Raw genomic sequence first — 22,760 nt, forward strand, 5'->3', positions numbered from 1 at the left:
CTTGGTTTTCTTGAGGGAGACATTTTCCCTACTAAGAAACATCTGTAAGCATAACTTTAGAGAGGTGTATTGAGTGTCCATCAAGAGTGTAGTGCCTATACAGAAATAGCTTATCACAGTTTTCAGTGTGACCTACATAAAATTCCAGTTCAACACATGGTGGTTCAAGGCATCTTCTGAACAGTAAGATTGATGTCTTTTCCTACTTAGTCTTACACTGGCCTTACAATAGTGAGTTTTATTCCACTGACCTAAATCCTCAAACCCAGTCTTACTGTGTCTTAGTTTGTCCTGCAGGTAGAACTTAAAGGGGCAGAGTGGTAGAGGTAACTTCCTCAGTCTGTGTTGCCCAGTGTTTAGTAGGAAAAACTCAGAGCCAACATAATTGGGTTCAAAACATGGTTTCATGTCTTCACTAGGTCTGTACCACAGTGACCTAACTTCTAGATGAGGCAGCTCACAGCAATTAAATATGTGTTACTTAAACAGGAGGAACAAATAACAAAGCTTGAATAGAATGTGAAGGCTCTCTATCATCATAGATCTTTTTTCCACACCAGTCATTGATTTTAACCTAAAATTTAAATGTATACAAAGGGCCAATCATCCTAATTCAAACTTCATAACAATTAATAATAATTATTATGAATAATTAATTAAATATTATGAATAATTAAAAATTGCATCCACTTACATAAGAGGGGGATGTGGAAGAGGTAGAACTTGGGACTAGTCCATATGCCTGTGAGTCAGCAATACTAAAGCAGTGCCCCATGTTGTTTGTGTGGCTTAATTTTTGGTTTTGTTTTTAAATGTTAAAAAAAATGCCTACTAATGAAAAGACCACAGATTATCTCCATTATATTTTTCAGGACAGTTTTTACTGTAGGGTAAATAAGTTAAAATTATTCTGTATAGCATTTACATTTTGGTTTGAAAGTAAAGAAATCTATGCAATATATAATTTGTCAAGTTTAATTTTTATTTGGGGAAAGGAGTCTTTCAGTGTCTCCAAAGCAGGTCATTAATTAATTGAAAGTCCTCCAAAAAGAGAACTATTTAGGAAATGTGGTGTGTGGTGTGCGGTGGTGGAAAAGCTTAGTTTTTTGGAGGGAATAACTTTATTCCTCCCCCCTTTTTTTTACTTATTCACTTTACATCACACACACACTGGTGGCTCACATTTGGATAGACCACACCATGCCAAAGCAGTTCCACATGGCAGAGGTTTTATTAGAAAAGACCAGGGACAAAGAGGGGAGAGAGAGAAAGACAGGGGAAAAAAAGGGTAGAAGGTGGGGAAAGTTTAGACTTTTATCTAGGCTGTGACATAGGTAGGCTGTTGGTAGGTGAGTGTGAGAAATAGGTTCTGGGAAGGTATACAGGGTTGTCATGGCAACAGATGTCACCTATGTGTGACATTCCTGAGTTTGGAGGTGGTTTGACTCTGGATACCAACAATTTTAACACTGACATTGCATCTTAAATAAATGTATGTGATGTTCTGGTTTTAAAAAAATTAAAAATGAGGCAGCTGTTGTATGGTTGGAATGAGAAAGGCACACTACAGGTGCACAAAAGTATTAGCTGTAGTAATCACTATTCTTTTGGCTGAACCTTCTGGCCTCTGTGGATAAGAAGTTCCCCTCTAAGATATGTACCTGAATACTGTTGACTGTATTCACTTACTGGGACTATTTGCTTAGTTGGTAGCTAGGTTGATAATCAAACATGAAAGTGAAGAAGTCAAACTAGTACTCTAATCAAGAAGGAAGTCTATTTGCCAGCGAATGAAGCTAGGCTTTGGGGCTACCCACAGAAAAGGCTGGGTTTTCTCTAGGAAGTTAGGAACTTTACATAAATCCTTGGCTGAGTCCTCTGTCCTGCAGCATAAGTAGATAGTTGTACCCCCCTCCCCCAACCCAAACAAACAACAACAAAGAAAAAACCCCCCAAAACAAAACAAAACAAAAAAACTGAAAAGGTTGCTTAGTTACTGAAACAAAAGGAGAAAAAACAAACAAAAACCCAGGACAACAACAACAAAAGAAAACAAAAAAACTAAAACCTTCTGTGAGGCTCCTGGCTGGCTTGTCTCAGCACCCCTTTGCCAATGAAATGCAAATGTTCTCACTGCCTGCCTCCTTGTAAAAACAAAGCACCATGGAATTAACTAAATTTTCTGAGTTAACTGAATTTCCGGACAGAATTTTCCAGGATCAATGCTTGCATGAATGTCCAATGGCAGATGGAACTGTTGGATTCTAAGGATCCAAACCCATGGGATTCGCTCCCCCAGAAATACTCACAGAAGGGACTCGCTGCAATCGCATGAGGTTTATTGATGAATAGATGAATTGACAGTGATCGGTGCACGGGGCCCCTCTGCTCGCAGGCGAAGAGGGAACTCCAAGTGGAGGAAAGAATGGTTTATATACAAAGTTCACAAGGACAGTTAATTGCTTCTTGGACAATACTAAAAAAGATTTCAAACAGCTGTTCCCAAACCTAGTTTCCATTCCCAGTCTAGGTTCCTAAGTAAAACCCAATTTACACCTTTATCTTTATGCTCAGGGAGAATTCCTTTAAGTGACTTCTGTTTACCCAGGTGGTTCATTGCCCTTATCTTGGGCCCTATTCTCTGGAATGTTTGTTTGAGCCTTGGGAATGTACTCCTCCAACGAAGTGCTGCGTGGGTGGGTGGGTGGGTGGGGGGGCACAGCTAGTATTTGAGTGTAAATTGAAACTCTGAACCTAATAATAACCAAAGAATCCTTCATGCTGTGACCTGAAATTACATTCTTACATTTAATTTTAAGTTCACAGACGGAGGAGACTTGGAATTACATTCTTACATTTCATTCTTACAGAACCTAGTCTCTTGGAGCTGTGCCTGAACCATGCATGAAAGTACATCATTTGTCTTTCATTTCTGTCAATCAAACAACGATTCATTTCATGTGAAAATATTTCCATCTTTCCAAACATTTGTTTTAATTCTACCAACTAAAGAATTGAAGTTATACTTTTTGGGCTTGGAGTAATTTCTCTGAATCTTTGAAGTTATAAAACATCAGAAAGTGTTTGTACTTTAGCATCTCAGTTTTTATCTGAAAAAATAAAATTTTCATATATAAATCATGAACTTGAGAGCACAGAATTTGTATTACCATGAATCAAAAGCTAATTGATGCTGCCTTTTAAGCAGTAAACATTGTTCTGATAGTTTTTTTTTTTTCTTTTAGCTTTAGCCATAATGCTTTAATGCTATAAGGAAAGGAGAATTGTGTTATTATTTATTTTCAGAACTTTAGGATCTGGCTGAATCCCAAGCCAAATATTCTATTACATGCTTATTGAGTGAACTAGTAGGTGATTGGACACATCATGTCAGTTTGCTGAGTAATCACCTTTGTATTTAGCTGCCAATATGTTTTATGTTCACAGACTCACTATCAGTCTATAGTGTGAAATAGAGTGATCTTTAACATAACCTGAAGTGGTGGAGAGAATAGTTAGTGATACTCACCTATCTTTATCTTTAGCAGCATCTGGAGATGCATACACTGAAGGGTTATTTGTCAGCAAGAGGATCTAGCTGAAGTATTGATAATTACCAGCTGGTTCTAATTGTTGCCTCTCACCTGACCCTTTCTTACAACATGTTAAAAGCTCTTTGTAAAGACCTCCTCTTCTTTCAACCCTGTCCACGAGTCAGCCCTACTGAGCCACCTCTAGGTGGAGATTTGTCGGGGTGGGGGGCTTGGGGGGGAAGGGAGGAAGTAGGGGGGTGTTAGAAGTGGGAAGTGTGGTGACTTCACTAGGTATTTTCCAGGGCTGTGTGAACATGGTACAAGCTCACACTCTAGTCACCCCCAACTCTGCTGTACCACTGAGTCCAAAATTTCTGCATTTGAAACTGGGTCAAGATAAATTCGGGTGATAGTTTTGGGTGACAAATAAGTTGAGCTACAATTATCTAAGTACTAGAGTCTGGAGTCAATGTTTTCACCCTATTTTTTTAGCTCCAACAAAGTAGTCAATATATAACTAGAAAAACACACTTGTCATTTGAGGACTGAGCTCTTAATTTCAATGTGAACTAGTGAGTCAGTAATTTTTTAAATTGATATTTTATGCAATAAAAAATGAAATTTGAAATGAGTAATGTTGAGTGTGTGTCTTTTGTGGGTACTAGCATTTGGGAGGTCTTCTGGGTTGGAGCTTTGCCTTGCTTCTCAAACCGGAACTTAGGGTCAGTTTTGTGTCTCTCCATCCCTGCAGAAGGCAGGGATAGCTTCCTCTTTATCTTGAAACCTCCCTGAACTTAGTTATGACCCATTTTCCAGCATTGGAGACAGTTTTCTGAGGGTAATCACTCAGTCATCAGATAGGGGCTTGATTCAATATAGATGAAATTTGTGGCCAACACATACTAACTTCTTGGCCTGAGTCAAGAAGTGCAAGGGAAACTTGGTCTTATTATCCAGAGTTATTGTACTGCTTCTGAGTGCATATGCACATGCTTGTGGCACATGGCGTGCAAGAATGTTGGGGTAAGCATCATGTGTGTGAGATTCTATAGAATAATATGGAAGAGTTGCTTCCTTTCCCAAATGAACACAGTTGAGGCAAAGAGGCAGATACGAGTTCAAAGAACTTTGAAGATTAGCCACATATGGAATCTTTCCTGACCTAAAGAGCATTTGCCATTTGGACCTAATTCAAGAATTTGCTCTTGATTCAGCTTCTGTGGCATTAAAGGCTCAGGTGTGGCTACTTTTGTAACTGGGGCATGGTGCTCATGTGAGTAGTCCAGGTCCACCCATAGAAGCCTTATAAATGGAAGTCTGGGCTTCGGCATTGGCTTCTTTACTGGTGTTGGAAAGCATGTGTTCAATTTGCTTTTTCCCCACCAGTGCACCCACACCCAGAATTCTGTAGCAAGATACCCATCATTGCAGCCTCTTATTTCCTCAGGTGAGTCTGGTCCAGGTTGTCTCTAGATAGCAAAACCAATCCTGGTGAATCCAGACATCCCCTCAGCCCCTCTCTATAGACCTGCAGGCTATTCTGTCTTAATCTGTTTCCTGAGCTGCCACTTAAAATTTCCTGGTCATGCCGAATCTACTGTTATATTAGAATTGCTTAAGTCTATTGATCATGTTTCCTTTTTGGACTCCTATATTCTCTCCTCATCCTTTTAGCTTTCTTTACTCCATGTTTCTTTTGTAGATTCTTACTCTGCTATTCAACTCTGAGATCCAACAGTATCCTAGGATTATTGGGACCCTCTTTTCCTTGATCTTGGTTTCCTCAGCCTCTCTCTTATCTCTAATATCTTCTGTGTGATAGCAACTCTCAAATATATCTATCTATATCTATATCTACATCTATCTATCTATCTATCTATCTATCTATATATATATATATCTCTGAGCATCTATCTCTGAGTTCCTAATATTCACCTCTCTGAAAGTGCTCTAGAATTCACCTAGCAGTCAAGGTAGAACACTGGAGATTTTAGCTATTTTTTTTTTTATCCTCATTCACATCATGAAAGGATGATTAAATAAACAGGAATACAATAATTAATCTATAGATAGGTATGCTGCTCTGATGTTATTAATAAAAGGTACTATGATCAGAGTTCTGTTGGCAAATTCATGCCTGAGAATATTCATTCTTCTCTCCCCCCATATTCATTACTTTTCTGTTGCTGTAACAAAACACCCTGACTATAGCAACTTATAGGAGAAAGTGTTTATTTGGGCTTATGAAGCCAGAGGAATAAGAGTCCATTACCATCATGGCAGAGAGGCATAGCAGCAGGAGCCATAAATTGATACCTTATATCTTGAACCACAGACAGAAATCAGCTAGGACAATTGGGAATGATATGAGTCTTTAAACTCTAAAGTCTACCTCCAGTGATGCTCTTCCTCCAACAAGGCTATATCTAACCCCTCCCCAAACAGCACCACTAACTGAGGAACTAGTGTTTAAATACATAAGGCTATGGGAGACATTCTCATTAAAATAGCATTTCTCCAATATCATTACATCATCATCATCACCACCACCATAATCACAACAAAATGTACCCATCATTTTTTTTTTACAATGATCCTGACTACATTCTGAACTAGTTTTTACACTATGAGTTGTGAGGCCTGACAGACACAAGATCTCAGATCTGACTGAAAACACATTTGCATGGCAGGCATTACCTACCCAAAGGTGCACTACACTCATTCTAGAGCACACTGATTAGGTGCTCTAGAAGAGTACCTATCACTCCTCATACATATGCTTGAATAAACTCTTAAGCATCAGATTCCAATTCAGATTTCATTCTGAATGAGAGTGTCACTAGAGGTCTTTTTTCCTGGATAATGGGTGTAGTTTTAGATCAAGAATATGGGCCTTGCACTCAGATGGTCTGGATTCCAGTGCTGCTGCTTACTGGCTGGATAGTTTTATAAATAGAAGAAAAAGTTTATTCTTGTAGCTCCACAGCGATAAGCATAAGTGACTGTCACTACAGTAGCAGGGAAGTACACGAAACAGGCTGGTTGGAGATGGCAGTGGCAGGCTGAGATCTCACATTTCAAACAATAGCAGGAATCAGGAGACTAACTGGATAATCTTGATGAAGTTACTAAAACTTTCAGGCCTTCAGTTCATTAGTGGCTCATTCATTCAACCATTACTATCTACCGGAACCTGATGAATGGTGGGACTGAGGAAAAGGATGTGTGTTAGACATACAGAGTACATGAGTAATACTTGTGATTGAGGCATCAGTGGGGGCTGATCTGGGATTCTATCCCACCTCAGTACTCCAGTTCTGCTACAGTATCAGTTTGCTTACTGATCTCCACAGCATCAGAATTGTCCCACAATTGTTCCTTCCTGAATTTTCTCTTAAGTCACTCACTGCTTCTTCTCTAACCATTTTCCTAAAGTCTCTTCCCCTCAGCACCCACATGTTGGGAGTTCCCAGGAGCATGGTCTTCAATCCTCTTCATGATCTATATTCTGCTGACAGTGATGTCATCACCTGTAGCCGCCAGCAGCTAAGGGTAACTGGGTTCACCTGAAAGGAAGGCTAGGAATGAAAGGGGAACGGAGGGTGAGAGAAAACATGGGGCCAAGACAACGTATTCTGATCAAGGCCCGAAGTTTAATATTTTGCTTTCACATATAAAGGGGAAGCCCCACCCCCCAGAGTCTCTTCTCGTTTCAGTGGCTGGGTGAGGGATTTGCGTACTACTCATATAATCACAGATCCTCTGGGTAGATTCCTATGCCTACAACTCCCCACTCTGGAGCTTTTGACTCTGAACACCTGTATTTGCTTGGGTGTTATAAACATCTCAACATGAATGCACTAAAAGCTGAGTCCCTGGTCAGCTTCTTTTCCTGGTCACCATCAAACCTATCACTCCATCTGCCTCAGTTCATCAGATGGTGGCTGCTGCTCTAAGTGATTGTTCCAGAAACTCTGGGTAAAGCTCCTGTCCTTTTAGCCTGTTACCTGTAATCTGTTCTCATACTGTTAGAGTGATATTTTAAATATGTAATTATAGTAATAGTCTTATACCTTAAATATTTAATAATGTCTTATTTTTAGGACAAAGTCTTCTGGGAATTGACTCTTGTATATACAACCCTTCTTTTGTAGTTTTTAGTTAAATTCTATCTTTGTAATTTGTGTGTGTATGTGTGTGTGTGTGTGTGTGTATGTGTATGTGTAATTTTTCCCCAAATACTTTGTTTTTCTATTCATGAATTTTTTTTTATCTTCTCTTCACCTGGATTGTCCCCTGGTTCCTTGCTTTTTACACCAAGGGATTCTTCTCTATTTTTAATATAGCAAAATTTAGAATTATATGTTTACTTCAGTCCATATGTGATTACTTCAGTGCATTATATGTTTACTTTAATGATTTATTTTTTCTACTGGAACTTGTGCTTGCATACAGGAGTGCATCTGCCTGCTTATCACTGTATTCATAGTATCCTGGAGAGAGCTTGTCATGTAGAAAGTGCTCACAAATAATAGTGCAGGCAAATTCTTTTTCTCTAATCATTTTATGAATATTAACTTATTTATATTAACAAGCAAAAGAGGTATGTCATACTGTTATGTCTATGTTATAAATAAGAATACAAGGCTCAAATAAAGACTTACTCAAAATCTCATAGATGTTTAGAAACATGAGATTTAAATCCAGGCATTCTGATTCCTGAGTATCTGTTGTGTTTTAAATCATTTAAAAATCTCCTGTCATTGGGTAAAGTATCAGGATAGAGTTTCTGAGCTAATGTTTCATTTTTGCCTTCAGTAGATGAGAATGTTTTATGTTTCATACTAACACTTTCTAAATTAACCCTTATTTTCTTGATCATTTAATTTATGTTTGTGAGATTCACCCGCATTGCTTTGTGCAGTAGACACTCATTTGCATCGGTTTATTTATTTATTCCTTGGTGGTAATTTGAGTTATTTCCAATCTTTAACTGCTAGGAGTCACACTAGAATGTTATCCTGTATAAGCTTTGTGTGACCACATCCAGGGCCCATGGCTAGGAGAGAACTCTGTAGTCACTGTAGTCACTGGCTATGCATATATTTGGTTTCACTAATTACTCATAAACAATTTCCAAGATGGTTGCTCCAGTTTGTGCTCCCATAGCCTCGTCAACACTGGCATTCTGCCCTTTAATTTTAGGCTACCAACTATGGTTGGTTGGTTGGTACGTTTGGTTTTTGTTTTGTTTTTAAATTTGGATTTCTCAGATATACAATGGGATAAGCAGTGTTTTTTTAATGCTTGTTGGTCTACTTAAATATTTTTGTTGCTACGGTGTAGGTATATAACACATAAACCTGAGACTCTGGTGAGTAAGGCCATTTCACTAACCACTTAAGGCACCTTTTCCCAGAGTCCTGGAGAGAAGTCCTGTCTTCCATGCTGTGAGTTACTAAGAGAGTGGAAGCAGTCAGTGAAAGACAGTTCCCACTTGTTGCTCTTCTGCTGCTGGTTTGAGAAGCCCATGCTGTGGTTTTGGACTGTGGGCACCCCTTTTGTGACTGGCCAGCCAAAGCTGTACTTTTTCATTTAGAGAGGAACAAAATCTCAGGGCAACTGTAAGGAATTGAAGTGCAAAGGTATATGAATTGAAACACTGAAAAGAAATCCAGCCCCCAATTCCTAAAACCCTTTCAGACAGACATTTGGTTTCTGCTTGTGTATTTTCAGTGATGGTAAAAACATAACAGGCCAGGTATTCATTTAAAGGATTTTCAATCCTGGTTCATGTGTCATTGTATTCAGAGACCTCACCCTCTAGTTTCTTTTATTTAAAAGAGTAAAAGCTGGTCAGTGCCAACCAACAAACACAACATCAGGAACAGGCCCTGTAGCGGCATGTATCCTGCAGAAATCTTGGCAGCTTCTATTTTCCTGGCACCAACATTTATTCTCCATTCCCATATGACTGGCTGGTTTATTGTTTGTGAACTAGCCTATTCAGAGACAGGCCCTCTCTGAACCATTCCAGGTATAATGTATCTAGAAGAAGGCTGAGTGTATCTGTGATCATTAGGTGGTGCTGTTGGGAAAGGAGAAAAGCTTTCTTAGAAGCTTCCAAAGGAGAATAGGTAAGCTATGAGGCAGGCTGCAAAAAGGGGAGATATAGAAGCTTTAGTTGAGGAGGCCAATGGCAGCCAGCCTACATTGTCCTTCAGACAGCTCTAGGGGTAAGGCAGGTGTTTGTAGGAGAGAAAGAAGAGCAGCAATGACAAAGTCTAGCCTATATGGCATGGGAATAGTGGGACAAGGCATATGCCCCCGTACACTAGCTGTCTTGTTCAAGACCTGCTAATTTAGGTTTATATAGTAATAACCTTGGCACCTGCCTACTGATCTAGCTTCCCACCAAATCACAGTGACCGTGTTTACAAAGAGGACAGGTATTTGATTCTTCAGTTTTCCAGAAAAGTCTCCAGATTGTAAATTGCTCCAGTTTGAACAACCTTACTTGCTTTCCTTCTGTGCATCTGCAACACTAAGCAACATATCTCTGTGTGCAGGTACATTATGAGGCACAACAATGACCCAGGTTGTCCAAAACTTGGTGGGTTCCTAGGGTACAGAATTTTCAGTGTGTAAATTAGGAAATTCCTTGATAAACCAAGATGAGTAGATCACTTCATCAGTTGGGATAATGGGGTCCCAGAGGCTATCATTCTCTTGGTGCCTGCATCAGAGGTTCTGTTGGTTGACCAGTTATGAGGGTATCTTGGATTTCAGGTTCCTGGCCCTACAAAATCAGGTAAAGACTGTTGCTAGCTCCAAGAGTCATTTAGGGCTCTTGGGCTGTCAAGATACATGTTATTCTCACACAAGTATTGAGAAATTGTGGTACAGATTCCCAGGATGGGCATAGCGAAATGGAGTACAAGAGGCAAGGAGATGACCTCCCTTGTATGCTTTCTTTATTTTTAGAAAATAAGCCTCAAAAAGGGTTCAAGGAGACACAAGAGAGGATCTCATAGACTCGTCAACACGAAAGTGGTGGAACTGAGTCAGAGAAAAGCAAATGCAGGCAGAATGGAGGCTGTGAAGAGTTGTCAGGTAGAAAAACAAGTGGGCTACATGGGCTGTGTCTGATGACAAAAAGTTAAGGATAGAAGAGGAGAAGACTGGAAGAACAGCCCAGCTGGAAGATTAGATTTGGAGATCAACAGGTATTTCTACAGTGTACTTAGGACTGACATCTTAGCTCCTTAAACATATCAGAGAACCTTAAATATGAGTGAGCTGCTCTCTACTATCTACTTGTCCTTATTTTTGCCTTTAAGGGTGGTTAGGAACCTAGCCCCTCAGAACGCCATCAAAAAGTGTTCTTCTCATGTTTCTAGGGAGAACCCCTGCTCCCGTCCCAGTTCTGCCCCGACAGCTGGGTGAGACTGAGAGTTAAACACTGGGGAAGTTTGCCTGTCACCCGCTTTCTTGTGCATCTCCAATTCTTGGGGGCACAATGCATCTACAGCATCTATGGCAGCTTCTGTTATAAGAAAGTTTTACGCCTTCCGCCTCTGGCCTGGATACCAGTGGCTCGAGCAGTCTCCCAGCCTATCTGCTTCCCTCTGGAAACTGAGTTCCGAGGCACCCTAGGGAGGGCACAGATCACAGAGCAGAAGGTAGGAGAACCTGCCCACAGCCCTAGGCCTTAGAAGCACATCTGGCAGTAGAGAGCCCCCCAGAGGGCACCTGGCTGCCAGACCCTGCCCCTGCAGAGAACCACTCCCCTTCCACCTCTGGCCCGGATACCTGTGGCTCCAGCAGTCTCCCAGCCAATCTGCTCCCCTCTGGAAACTGAGTTCGGAGGCACCCTAGGGAAGGCACAGACCACAGAGCTGCAGAGGCACCCAAGAGAGGTCAAAGATTGTAGAGCTACAGGCATCCTAGTGAGGACACGGCCCACAGAGCAGCAGAGCAGGGGACGCCATATCCTGAAGCATCCTAGAGGAGCAACTACATTCAGAACAGCAAATACCTAGCTGGTCTACCACTGTGGAGACTCCATATCCTGAAATATCCTAGAAGAGCCACTGAACCCAGAGCAGCTAGAGCTCAGGATCATAGAGTCATCCATACCCCGAGGAGTTCTGATACAACCAAGATAACTGGAAAGGCAGACTCCAGTCAGAACCAGTGAGTGTGAGTAGAACTACAGTTAACCAAATGGCAAAAGGCAAGCGCAGGAATGTAAACAACAGAAACCAAAGCTACTTGGCATCACCAGAACCCAGTTCCCCCACCATAACAAGTCCTGAATACCACATCACACCAGAAAAGCAGGACCCAGAATTAAAATCACTTCTCATGATGATGTTAGAGGACTTTAAGAAGGTAATAAATAACACTCTCAAAGAATTTGAGGAGAACACAGGTAAACAGGTAGAAGCCCTTAAAGAAATGCAAGAAAACACAACCAAACAGATGAAGGAATTAAACAAAATTGTCCAGGATCTAAAAATGGAAGTAGAAGCAATAAAGAAATCTCAAAAGGAGACTACTCTGGAGATAGAAAACCTAAGAAAAAGACCAGAAGTCATAGATGCAAGCATTACCAACAGAATACTAGAGATAGAAGAGAGAATCTCATGTGCAGAAGACACCATGGAAAACATTGACACAACTGTCAAAGAAAATGCAAAATGCAAAAAGCTCTTAACCCAAAACATCCAGGAAATCCAGGACACAATGAGAAGACCAAACCTAAGGATAATAAGTATAGATGAAGGTGAAGACTCCCAACTTAAAGGGCCAGTAAATATCTTCAACAAAATTATAGAGGAAAACTTCCCTAACCTAAAGAAAGAGATGTCCTTAAATATACAAGAAGCCTACAGAACCCCAAATAGACTAGACCAGAAAAGAAATACCTCTCGTCACATAATAATCAAAACATCAAATATACAAAACAAAGAAAAAATACTAAAAGCAGTAAGGGAAAAAGGTAAAGTAAAATATAAAGACAGACCTATAAGAATTACACCAGACTTCTCACCAGAGACTATAAAAGCCAGAAGATCCTGGACTGATATCATACAGGTCCTAAGAGAACACAAATGCCAGCCCAGACTACTTTACCCAGCAAAACTCTCAATCAATATTGATGGAGAAACCAAAATATTCCATGACAAATCCAAATTTACACAATATCTTACCACAAATCCAGCCCTTCAAAGGATAATTGGTGGAAAACTCCAAAACAAGGAGAGAAACTACAACCTAGAAAAAGCAAGAAAGTAATCTTCTAACAACCCTAAAAGAAGGTAGCAATACAAACATAACACCACTGCCAATAACAAAAATAACAGGAAACAACATTCATTTTTCCTTAATATCTATTAATATCAATGGACTCAATTCTCCAATAAAAAGACATAGACTATCAGATTGGATACATAAACAGGACCCAACATTTTGCTGCATACAGGAAACGCACCTTTGTGAAAAAGACAGACACTACCTCAGAGTAAAAGGTTGGAAAACAATCTTCCAAGCAAATGGCCCCAAGAAACAAGCTGGAGTAGCAATTCTAGTATCAAATAAAATCATTTTTCCTAAAACAAAAGAATAGACCTTCTTCTCAGCACCTCATGGTACCTTCTCCAAAATAGACCATATAATTGGTCACAAAACAGGCCTCAACAGATATAAAAAGGTTGAAATAATCCCTAGTACCTTATCAGACCACCATGGACTAACACTCGTCTTTGACATGGACAAAAACAACAGAAAGCCCACATACATTGGCAACTGAACAATGCTCTACTCAATGATAACTTGGTCAAGGAAGAAATAAAGAACGAAATTAAAGACTTTTTAGAATTAAATGAAAATGAGGACACATCATATCAAAACTTGTGGGACTCCATGAAAGCAGTACTAAGAGGAAAAATCATAGGGCTAAGTGCTCACAAAAAGAAAATGGAAAGAATGTACATTAATAACTTGACAGCACAACTGAAAGAGTTAGAACAAAAAGAAGCTAATATACCCAAGAGGATTAGATGACAGGAAATAATCAAACTCAGGGCTGAAATCAACCAAGTTGAAACAAAAAGAACTATATAAAATATCAACAAAACCAGGAGCTGGTTTTTTGAGAAAATCAACAAGATAGACAAACCCTTAGCCAGACTAACCAAAGGGGGCAGAGACAGTACTCTAATTAATAAAATCAGAACTGAAAAGGGAGACATAACAACAGAAACAGAGGAAATTAAAAATTCATCAGATCCTACTACAAAGGCCTATACTCAACAAAATTGGAAAATCTGGATGAAATGGACATTTTTTCTAGATAGATACCAGGTACCAAACTTAAACGAGGAGCAGATAAATCATCTAAACAGTCGCATAACCCCTAAAGAAATAGAAGCAGTCATTAAAAACCTCCCCACCAAAAAAAGTCCGGGACCAGATGGTTTTAATGTAGAATTCTATCAGACCTTCCAGGAAGACCTAATACCAATTCTCTTCAAGCTATTCCACAGAATAGAAACAGAAGGAATAATACCCAATTCGTTCTATGAAGCTACCATTACGCTCATACCTAAGCCTCACAAAGACCCAACAAAGAAGGAGGACTACAGACCAATCTCTCTTATGAATATCGATGCAAAAATACTCAATAAAATTCTCGCAAACCGAATCCAACAACACATCAAAGCAATCATCCATCATGATCAAGTAGGCTTTCTCCCAGGAATGCAGGGATGGTTCAATATTCGGAAATCCATCAATGTAATCCACTACATAAATAAACTCAAAGAAAAACCCACATGATCATCTCATTAGATGCTGAGAAAGCATTTGACAAAAGACAACATCCCTTCATGTTAAAAGTCTTGGAAAGATTAGGAATTCAAGGTCCATACCTAAACATAGTAAAAGTAATATACAGCAAGCCAGTAGCCAACATCAAACTAAATGGAGAGAAACTTGAAGCAATCCCACTAAGATCAGGGACCAGACAAGGCTGCCCACTCTCACCCTACCTATTCAATATAGTACTGGAAGTCCTAGCTAGAGCGATTAGACAACAAAAGGAAGTCAAAGGGATACAACTAGGAAAGGAAGAAGTCAAAATTTCACTATTTGCAGATGATATGATAGTATACTTAAGTGACCCCAAAACTTCCACCAGAGAACTCCTAAGCCTGATAAACAACTTCAGTAAAGTGGCTGGATATAAAATCAACTCAAACAAATCAGTAGCCTTCCTATACTCAAAAGATAAACAGGCTGAGAAAGAAATTATGGAAATGACACCCTTTACAATAGTTACAAATAATATAAAATATCTTTGAGTGAATCTAACTAAGCAAGTGAAAGATCTGTATGACAAGAACTTCAAGTCTCTGAAGAAAGAAATTGAAGAAGATCTCAGAAGATGGAAAAATCTCCCATGCTCCTGGATTGGCAGGATTAATATAGTAAAAATGGCCATCTTGCCAAAAGCAATCTATAGATTCAATGCAATCCCCATCAAAATTCCAAATCAATTCTTCATAGAGATAGAAAGAGCAATTTGCAAATTTATTTGGAACAACAAAAAACCCAGGATAGCTAGCGAGAACTATTCTCAACAACAAAAGAACTTCTGGGGGAATCACCATCCCCGACCTCAACCTATACTACAGGGCAATAGTAATAAAAACTGCTGGTATTGGTACAGAGACAGGCATGAAGATCAATGGAATAGAACTGAAGATCCAGAAATGAGCCCACATACCTATGGTCACTTGGTCTTTGACAAAGGAGCTAAAACCATCCAGTGGAAAACGGACAGCATTTTCAGCAAATGGTGTTGGTTCAACTGGAGGTCAACATGTAGAAGGATGCAAATCGATCCATTCATATCTCCTTGTACAAAGCTCAAATCCAAGTGGATAAAAGACCTTAACTTAAAACCAGATACACTGAAAGTAATAGAAGAGAAGGTGGGAAAGACCCTCGAATACCTAGGCACAGGGGAAAAGTTCCTGAACAGAATACCAATGGCTTATGCTGTAAGATCAAGAATTGACAAATGGGACCTCATCAAATTGCAAAGCTTCTGTAAGGCAAAGAACATTGTCAATAAGACAAATCAGCAACCAACAGATTGGGAAAAGATCCTAACCAATCCTACATCCGATAGAGGGCTAAAATCCAAGATATACAAAGAACTCAAGAAATTATACTCCAGAGAATCAAATAACCCTATTAAAATATGGGGTACAGAGCTAAACAAAGAATTCTCAACAGAGGAAACTCGAATGGCTGAGAAGCACCTTAAGAAATGCTCAACATCCTTAATCATCAGGGAAATGCAAATCAAAACAACCCTGAGATACCACCTCACACCAATCAGAATGGCTAAGATCAAAAACTCAGGTGATAGTAGATGCTGGCGAGGATGTGGAGAAAGAGGAACACTCCTCTATTGTTGGTGGGATTGCAAGCTGGTACAACCACTCTGGAAATCAGTCTGGAGGTTCCTCAGAAAACTGGACATAGCATTACCTGAGGACCCAGCTGTAGCACTCCTGGGCATATACCCAGAAGACGCTCCAACATATAATAAAGACATGCTCCACTATGTTCATAGCAGCCTTATTTATAATAGCCAGAAGCTGGAAAGAACCAAGATGTCCCTCAACAGAGGAATGGATACAAAAAATGTGGTACACTTACACAATGGAGTATTACTCAGCTATTAAAAATAATGAATTCTTGAGAGAAAAGTTTTACTTTAACAGGAAGAGTGATATGTAGGAGGAGCTAAGTGGGAAGGAGTATTGAGAGGAAGAGATGGAGTAAGGAGAGAAGATGAAGGAGAGGAAAAGCTAGGTGATGAGAGAGAGAAAGAGAGAGGGGGCATGGAGGCAGATGTTCACAGGTCTCCACCAGTCAAAGATAGTTTTTATATCTAGGTTGGGTATTGGGTTCTGATTGAGCATTACCAAACTTATAAATCCTTTGATTAACATTTAAAAAAATTGTATAAAAGCAAAAAGGAAAGGGGGTCATGGGACAGGGGTTTTCTAGGAAGGGGAAATGGGGAAAGGGGATGGCATCTTAACTGTAAATAAAATATTAAATAAAAAAAGAATGAATAATATTAAAAAAAGAAAGTTTTACAAACAGACACACAGTTCATAGCTTCTGTTTGTGGGTTCCAACTTTCTTCTTTTATACTTCATAGAAATCTCAACTATGTCTGTTAAAAGCTCTTGAAATATTTTAGGACAACTGTCCTAGTCCTGCTTCTTTTCTTCCTTCCATCCTTCCTTGTTCCTCCCTCCCTCCCTCCCTTCCTCCCTCCCTCCCTCCCTCCCTCCCTCCCTCCCTCCCTCCCTCCCTTTCTTCGTCCCTCCCTCCCTTCCTTCCTTCCTTCCTTCCTTCCTTCCTTCCTTCCTTCCTTCCTTTCTTCCTTTCTTTTTAAAACCAAATATATGACAAGTTTCTGGTTGTCTGTCTTCCCAATTGCTCTAGCTACATTTCTTTTTCATGCCATTGTGGCTCTTTGGAGCCAGGTTGAACACACTGTGGAGGTGATGGGACTTTCCATTGCTCTTTTGAATAATAAGTAAATCCATATCATCCTCCCTTGAACTTTTCCCCCATAGGCCCACTACTGTCATATACCCAGTTAACTATCACCTAGAAGTCCCAGTACTGGAAATCTCTTTGGTAATGCATCTTCTCCACTGCACACATGCAGTCAGCTGGGCCAATCTGGCTGTCATATGGCTGATCCTAGCTGTTCTCCTGGCCTTCAGGCTTCATGATCATGGATTGTGAGGCCTGGATCAGAGTTCTGTGAGCATGAGATTGTGTGTAGGTTCCCATGACAGCTAGATGAAGGCTTTTCCAGTTGCTTGGCGTCTGCTTTCCTATCTTTAATCTGCAGCCTAGTACCCTTCCTATTCATGGAGACCTCCCCTGTAATCACATGGCTCTTTTTCTATCTGATATGGTTGGACCATCCCTGCTCATTAGTCCAGCACTTCCTTTCCAGGTCTGGGTATCTGATTTTGGATTGCAATGGGTGCCTTCAGTGTTAGTGGACAAAGACTTTTTCTGTAATTGAGCCAAGCTAGAGACATAATAGTGAGACTTGTCAGCTCAGTAGAAGTTCTCAATGGTAGGATTTTGGGGATCTTTGTGCAGGATTCATCTGTGAACCAACTAGGCCCAGGAGATTAATGGAATATTTTCAGTGTGGAAAATGGGTGAGAAAAAGCTAATTAGCTAGCCAATGAGGCAAAAGAACTTTAATTCAGGCATCTGGAGATGGTCAGGGACTTGAGAGTTCCAGAGGTTTGGGGAAAAGGTGTTAATGAGAGTGGATAGCAGAAAAAGACAGTGCTGTCTCTGCATGGGGATACTGACCTCTTGGCTCATCATCTCTCCAGTAACTGGCAGAGTGCCTGGCATTCAGAAAATTACTGGATACTGCTTACGAGGATGAGAGATATTTGAAAAGACAGTTTCTGAAAACCTCCCCGAGTGTCACATGAACCTTTGTCATGCCAATAAGAGCTCTGTTCAGGATTCAGAGTGACTGGGTTAGCATTCTGAATTATAGGGCCCTTATAAGGTCAAACATGCTCCTTAATAGATGGCAGCTGAGCTCCCTGAAGCTGTTGTGAGAACCTTGTTGAAAAAGCACAAAGCTCAGGACATGGCCTATATCACCTGCATATGATTCCACATTGCCTCTTGAAACCTTTCCTCAAATTCTGTCACATTTGTGTCTTATCTTAGAAAAATTTCTAAATCTGAGAGTATGATCTATGTGACAGGAGGTCCTCAGTTGAGTTAAACAAGTTAAACATATTCTCCAAATGGCCTTCATATGCTTCTCTCAAGACTGTAGAGAGAGAAGGCAGGGGATGGGTAAGGAGCTCCTGTTCTACTCTGAGGCCAAGCCTTGACACATCTTCCCCACAGGCCAGGTCAGGGCATTCATGAAGAAATGAAGAGCTGGCTGTTGGCTCTTCCATGCCAGTGCAGCACTTCCTTGGCCCTTATACACAAGTTCACAGCTGTGTTTTGTCCTTAGATGGGGGAGCACCAGAACACAACCAGGTCACCTATATTAGCTTTACTGAAATCTGACCAAATGGCAGGACAAACAATTTTGGTGCTCACGTTGTGTTAATCTCAGAGGCACTTTATTTCTCTTTGCAGTTTGTTGTCAATGGGTTTATTTGGTGTAGCTCTTCCACACAATTTCTCTCCCTCTATTTCAGTCCTTTGCTCTTGAAACCACACCAAAGAGGGAGTAAACTATTGTGGAAAGAACCTGGGCCTGAGGTTTACAGTATGAGATGGTGTCAGCTTTTGCTACATTTTTTAATATGTGAAGTGTATACAAATGATCCTGGAGAGGTGTGTGTGGAATGTGTGGGGGCTGGTCTATGGGATCCAAAGATCTCTCTGCTGCAGTTTCATGCATCTGTGAGATATGTTTTCATTCTTTCCACAGACTTACCTCTAAAAGGAAAATATAATTCCCAGAGAGTCAGCCAAGGTAAGGAAAAGACACATATCTGTAGGAGGAGCTAAGGTGGAGGGAGTAAGGAGAGGAAGAGGAAGAGTAAGGGAGGAGGAGGAGAAGAGGAGGAGCTAGAAAGATGAGAGGGAGAACGAGAGGGGGACATGGAGGCTGACGTTAGCTTGTCTGTAGCAGTCAAAGGTAGTTGGTATATCTAGGTTGGGTATTGGGTTACACCTCTGATTGTAAGGACACATATCACATCAGAAATCAGCCTTAGGAAGAGCTTTATTACATATTTTACTTTCACCAAGGGGAAAAGGCAAGAAAACTGGAGACAATCCAGCTCCTATCACAGAAACACAAACTAAAGACCAGACACAATATCTGAAGCCCTCTCAAACCAAATGGTCCAAAGAAGATCATCTACAAAGCACAAAGACTGACAAAGATCCCAACTTGTATTTCTTATTGGCTGTTTGAATTCAGTCTTTGAAAAAATTTTTTTTTTTAATTTTACAAAGCACAGACCACATTACAATGTCTAGCCATTCTTTTTGTTTAGGATGCAGAAACAAAATTAAACCATTTTTGATTTTGTAGCATCACCAACTTCTTAATACTGTAAAGCTGTTAAATTAAGACTCTCTTGAGGCTTGAAAGAGAGCCTTGCAGACTGAAAGATGGATGAGGGCATCCTTGGCCCTTATGCACTAAGAGCTAAGTAAGGTTTTGCCCAAGGAGAGCTGTGTTAGGCTTTGTTGATCTGCCTTGATAACCACGCTCTCTCCTATACTCTTGACTGTCTGCCAGCTGCTGAGAACACTTATTCACAGAGGTTAATAAAGTACAGAGAACTATCTTCAGAGGTACAGACCAAGTCCTGGAATGCTGAGGAAGTCAGGAGACAAGACAGTATCTTATACAGAGATACCCACAGGAGGAGGTCACCGTAAGGACTGGGGTTGTATTTTCATCTGTTGGCCACCTTTTTGACTCCAGATGGCATTTGAGCAGCTACTTTCCCTTGCTCTGGGACGAACACTTCTCTTGTACCTTCTGTGGGAACTCCTCCACACATTTTGTTTGTGCTAGCTCTTGGCATGGCTCCGCACACTGAGGAAGGCACTGGTCTTGGCTTAGAGGTAGACATGGATCTTGACCTTGCTGTGGGCAGGTTCCTTGGCTTAACTCCTGGCACTGAGGAACACATCCCTCCTGAGCTTGCTGTGGACACTTATCTTGGCAGGGGTCCTGACATGAGGGGGCACACATCTCCTCAGCTTGGGCCTGGCACTTTTCTTGGGTCTTTTGAAGACATGGGGGTGGCACACATGGTTGCTTGCACTGTTGATCACTGAAAGACATGTCAGGTGATTTGAAGAGCCTGAAAACAAACAGACAATTTGAGACATTTTACATTAAAACACCAAGGCTGGGGGCTAGAAAGGTGTGCATGAGTGTGAAGGACTGAGAGTGGGGTAGGGGGAGAAGATAAATAACGCCAAGTCTGATTTTTGTTCTCTTTTTTTAAAAAAAAAATCCCTATTTTAGATCCCCTTGACACTTGTTTCCAAGATGAAAGTATTCTCCTATTCTCCCAGACTTTTGTCTAGTCGTACCACAGAATCTAGCTAATAATTTTTAAAAGTCAGGGACAGTACACTAAACAGAATAAATGAGATAAAGTAGACCAAGAAATGGCAAGCTGTCTAAAAACTACAGTAGAAAGTATAGTCTAGTGCAGGAACAGAACAGTGGTGGCCTCTCAGAGATGGAACATCGGGGATTAGAGGAAAGGACACCAGAGAGGAGGGAGAAAGAGAGAAGGAGGGGGGGAATGCTTACCTGATCTTCAGTGATATTCAATGAAGGATGTGGACTGTGAAGTCTAGGATGGTGGGGACTTTTATACAGTACTTGGAATAGCCTCCTGGAGGACGGACTGGCCACGTGGCCTAAAGTCCTAATTGTGGAGTCACCGTAACAAGCTTCATCTGAAATCACGAATGGTTTGAGTCACTGCTTGTGATGCCTGTTAATCAGCCTGCATTTTGGCCTCTGGGTTCTCACCAGACCTCAGCAGGGAGGGGCTCCACACAGAACTCTTTCATTAGAGGCAGCAGGAAAAGAATGTTCATAAAATGTTATCTGTCTGTTAAACCAAGGCTGAAGTCACTTGTCTCCTCACACTGTTTCAGGATGTGGTAAGAGATAAGATCAACCTTGCTCATCTCATCTTTGCCAGTAGGAAGAATTTGTACCTAAGGCCTGGGGTCTGTCTGAGTTAAGAATTTGTATGGCTTATTTCATACACTTCCACTGGCTATTCCTATATGAAGCATAAAACCCTTGCATACTTTTTGTCTAGGCTAGCTCAAGGCATGGTTCTACATTTTGAGGTAGATGGTGATCTTGGCTCGGAGGCAGGCATGCAGACCCCCCACCCCAAATGGCTTGCTTTGGGGTTGGTTCTAAGCTGAGGATCCACAGTATCCTAGGCACAATGAGTATTTTTCCTGTATAAAAATTCTGACTGAAGTTAGAGTAATTTCTTGCCCCTGAGTCAGGTAATATGGTGAAGGGGAAAAGAGAAGAAGCCATCCTCATTTTCTCTACTTTGAGATTTGGTGCTCTTTGAAAGGTAGAGTTTTCCATGTGACCAAGGAAACAAGTTGAACTAAGGTAAGTCTGTCTCCTTGCCTCCTGAAGGACTTGTCAAGTTTAGGCTAATGAAAACTGAGAGTGGAAAGGAAAGTTTCAAACCAATATACCCATTTTTTCCCTAGGTCTTGTCACTTTCATTGATGACCCCTTCTTCTCTGGACACAGCAGTATTCAAGCTATATTCAAGTCAACCACCTTTCAAGAATCTCCCCTGGTCACTGTAAACTAGACAAAAGTTTACTTCTCTATGAAACTGCATCATATTTATGCTTGTAATATACAGGACATTCAGTAGTGCAGTTAGAAATTTTTATGTAAGGTCATACTCTTTTTGTAAGTTCTAAGCCTTGACAAAATCACATATATGATAACTGAAAGGCAAGAGAAGATAAGTGATTATTGATAAGTACATGTATCCATGAAGGAATGCAAGGGTTGATATACAAAACAGAAGTGAGCAGAGGAGAATCTACTCAGAAGCTTCAGTCCCACCATAGAGCCTTTTCTTTTTCTTCTGCTGAAATAATTTGTTTGAAAATTCAAGTACAATACACAAGACAGAGTAAGTACATTGGATTTTTAAAGTGACACAAGAAATGACAATTCACTTTTTAAAAAAATCAGTATAAAGTACAATTCAAGGTAGAAGTAGAACAGGCTTCCCAAAGATGGAGCAGCAGAGGGTGGGGACAGGGTGGGGGTGGGGGAGGCTTACCCTAAAAGTCAACAAAATTCAGTGAAGAATGTGAACTGTGGAGCTCATTAAGGTAAAGACTTTTAATAGAAAATATATTAATTTATTTAACTAAATATTAATATTTTGGGGAAATAGTATTCATGAGAGGAGTCTCTAGAATCCCTAAAGTGGTGAGCTGATTTTCATCTGCTAATATTTCAGTAACATTAAATTAAGTAAGTAATTTAGTAAATTAAGTTAAATTTACTAAATTAATTAATTTAAGTAATTAAATTAATTTAGTAAGATTAAATTTCAGTAACATTAAAAATGATAATGC

At 40.3% G+C, this 22,760-nt stretch overlaps 1 protein-coding gene and 1 long non-coding RNA gene across 2 annotated transcripts; one reads left to right on the forward strand and one right to left on the reverse strand.

Annotated features, from left to right (window-relative positions):
• The first annotated feature begins 4,887 nt into the window (after window positions 1-4,887).
• Window positions 4,888-22,415, forward strand: LOC143442040 (uncharacterized). The gene is made up of 3 exons (XR_013109928.1): window positions 4,888-4,980; window positions 19,069-19,113; window positions 21,867-22,415. It is a non-coding gene; the product is annotated as an uncharacterized LOC143442040 (long non-coding RNA).
• On the reverse strand, window positions 19,362-21,059 carry Prr9 (proline rich 9). Its single transcript, XM_034501291.2, has 2 exons — window positions 20,926-21,059; window positions 19,362-20,464 (listed from the first exon to the last, which is right to left on the reverse strand). The coding sequence occupies exon 2, from the start codon at window positions 20,443-20,445 to the stop codon at window positions 20,095-20,097; it is 351 nt and encodes a 116-aa protein (XP_034357182.1). The 5' UTR covers window positions 20,446-20,464; window positions 20,926-21,059; the 3' UTR covers window positions 19,362-20,094.
• Window positions 22,416-22,760: the final 345 nt, after the last annotated feature.

Source organism: Arvicanthis niloticus, chromosome 4, assembly GCF_011762505.2.
Source record: "Arvicanthis niloticus isolate mArvNil1 chromosome 4, mArvNil1.pat.X, whole genome shotgun sequence".
Taxonomy (NCBI): Eukaryota; Metazoa; Chordata; class Mammalia; order Rodentia; family Muridae; genus Arvicanthis; species Arvicanthis niloticus.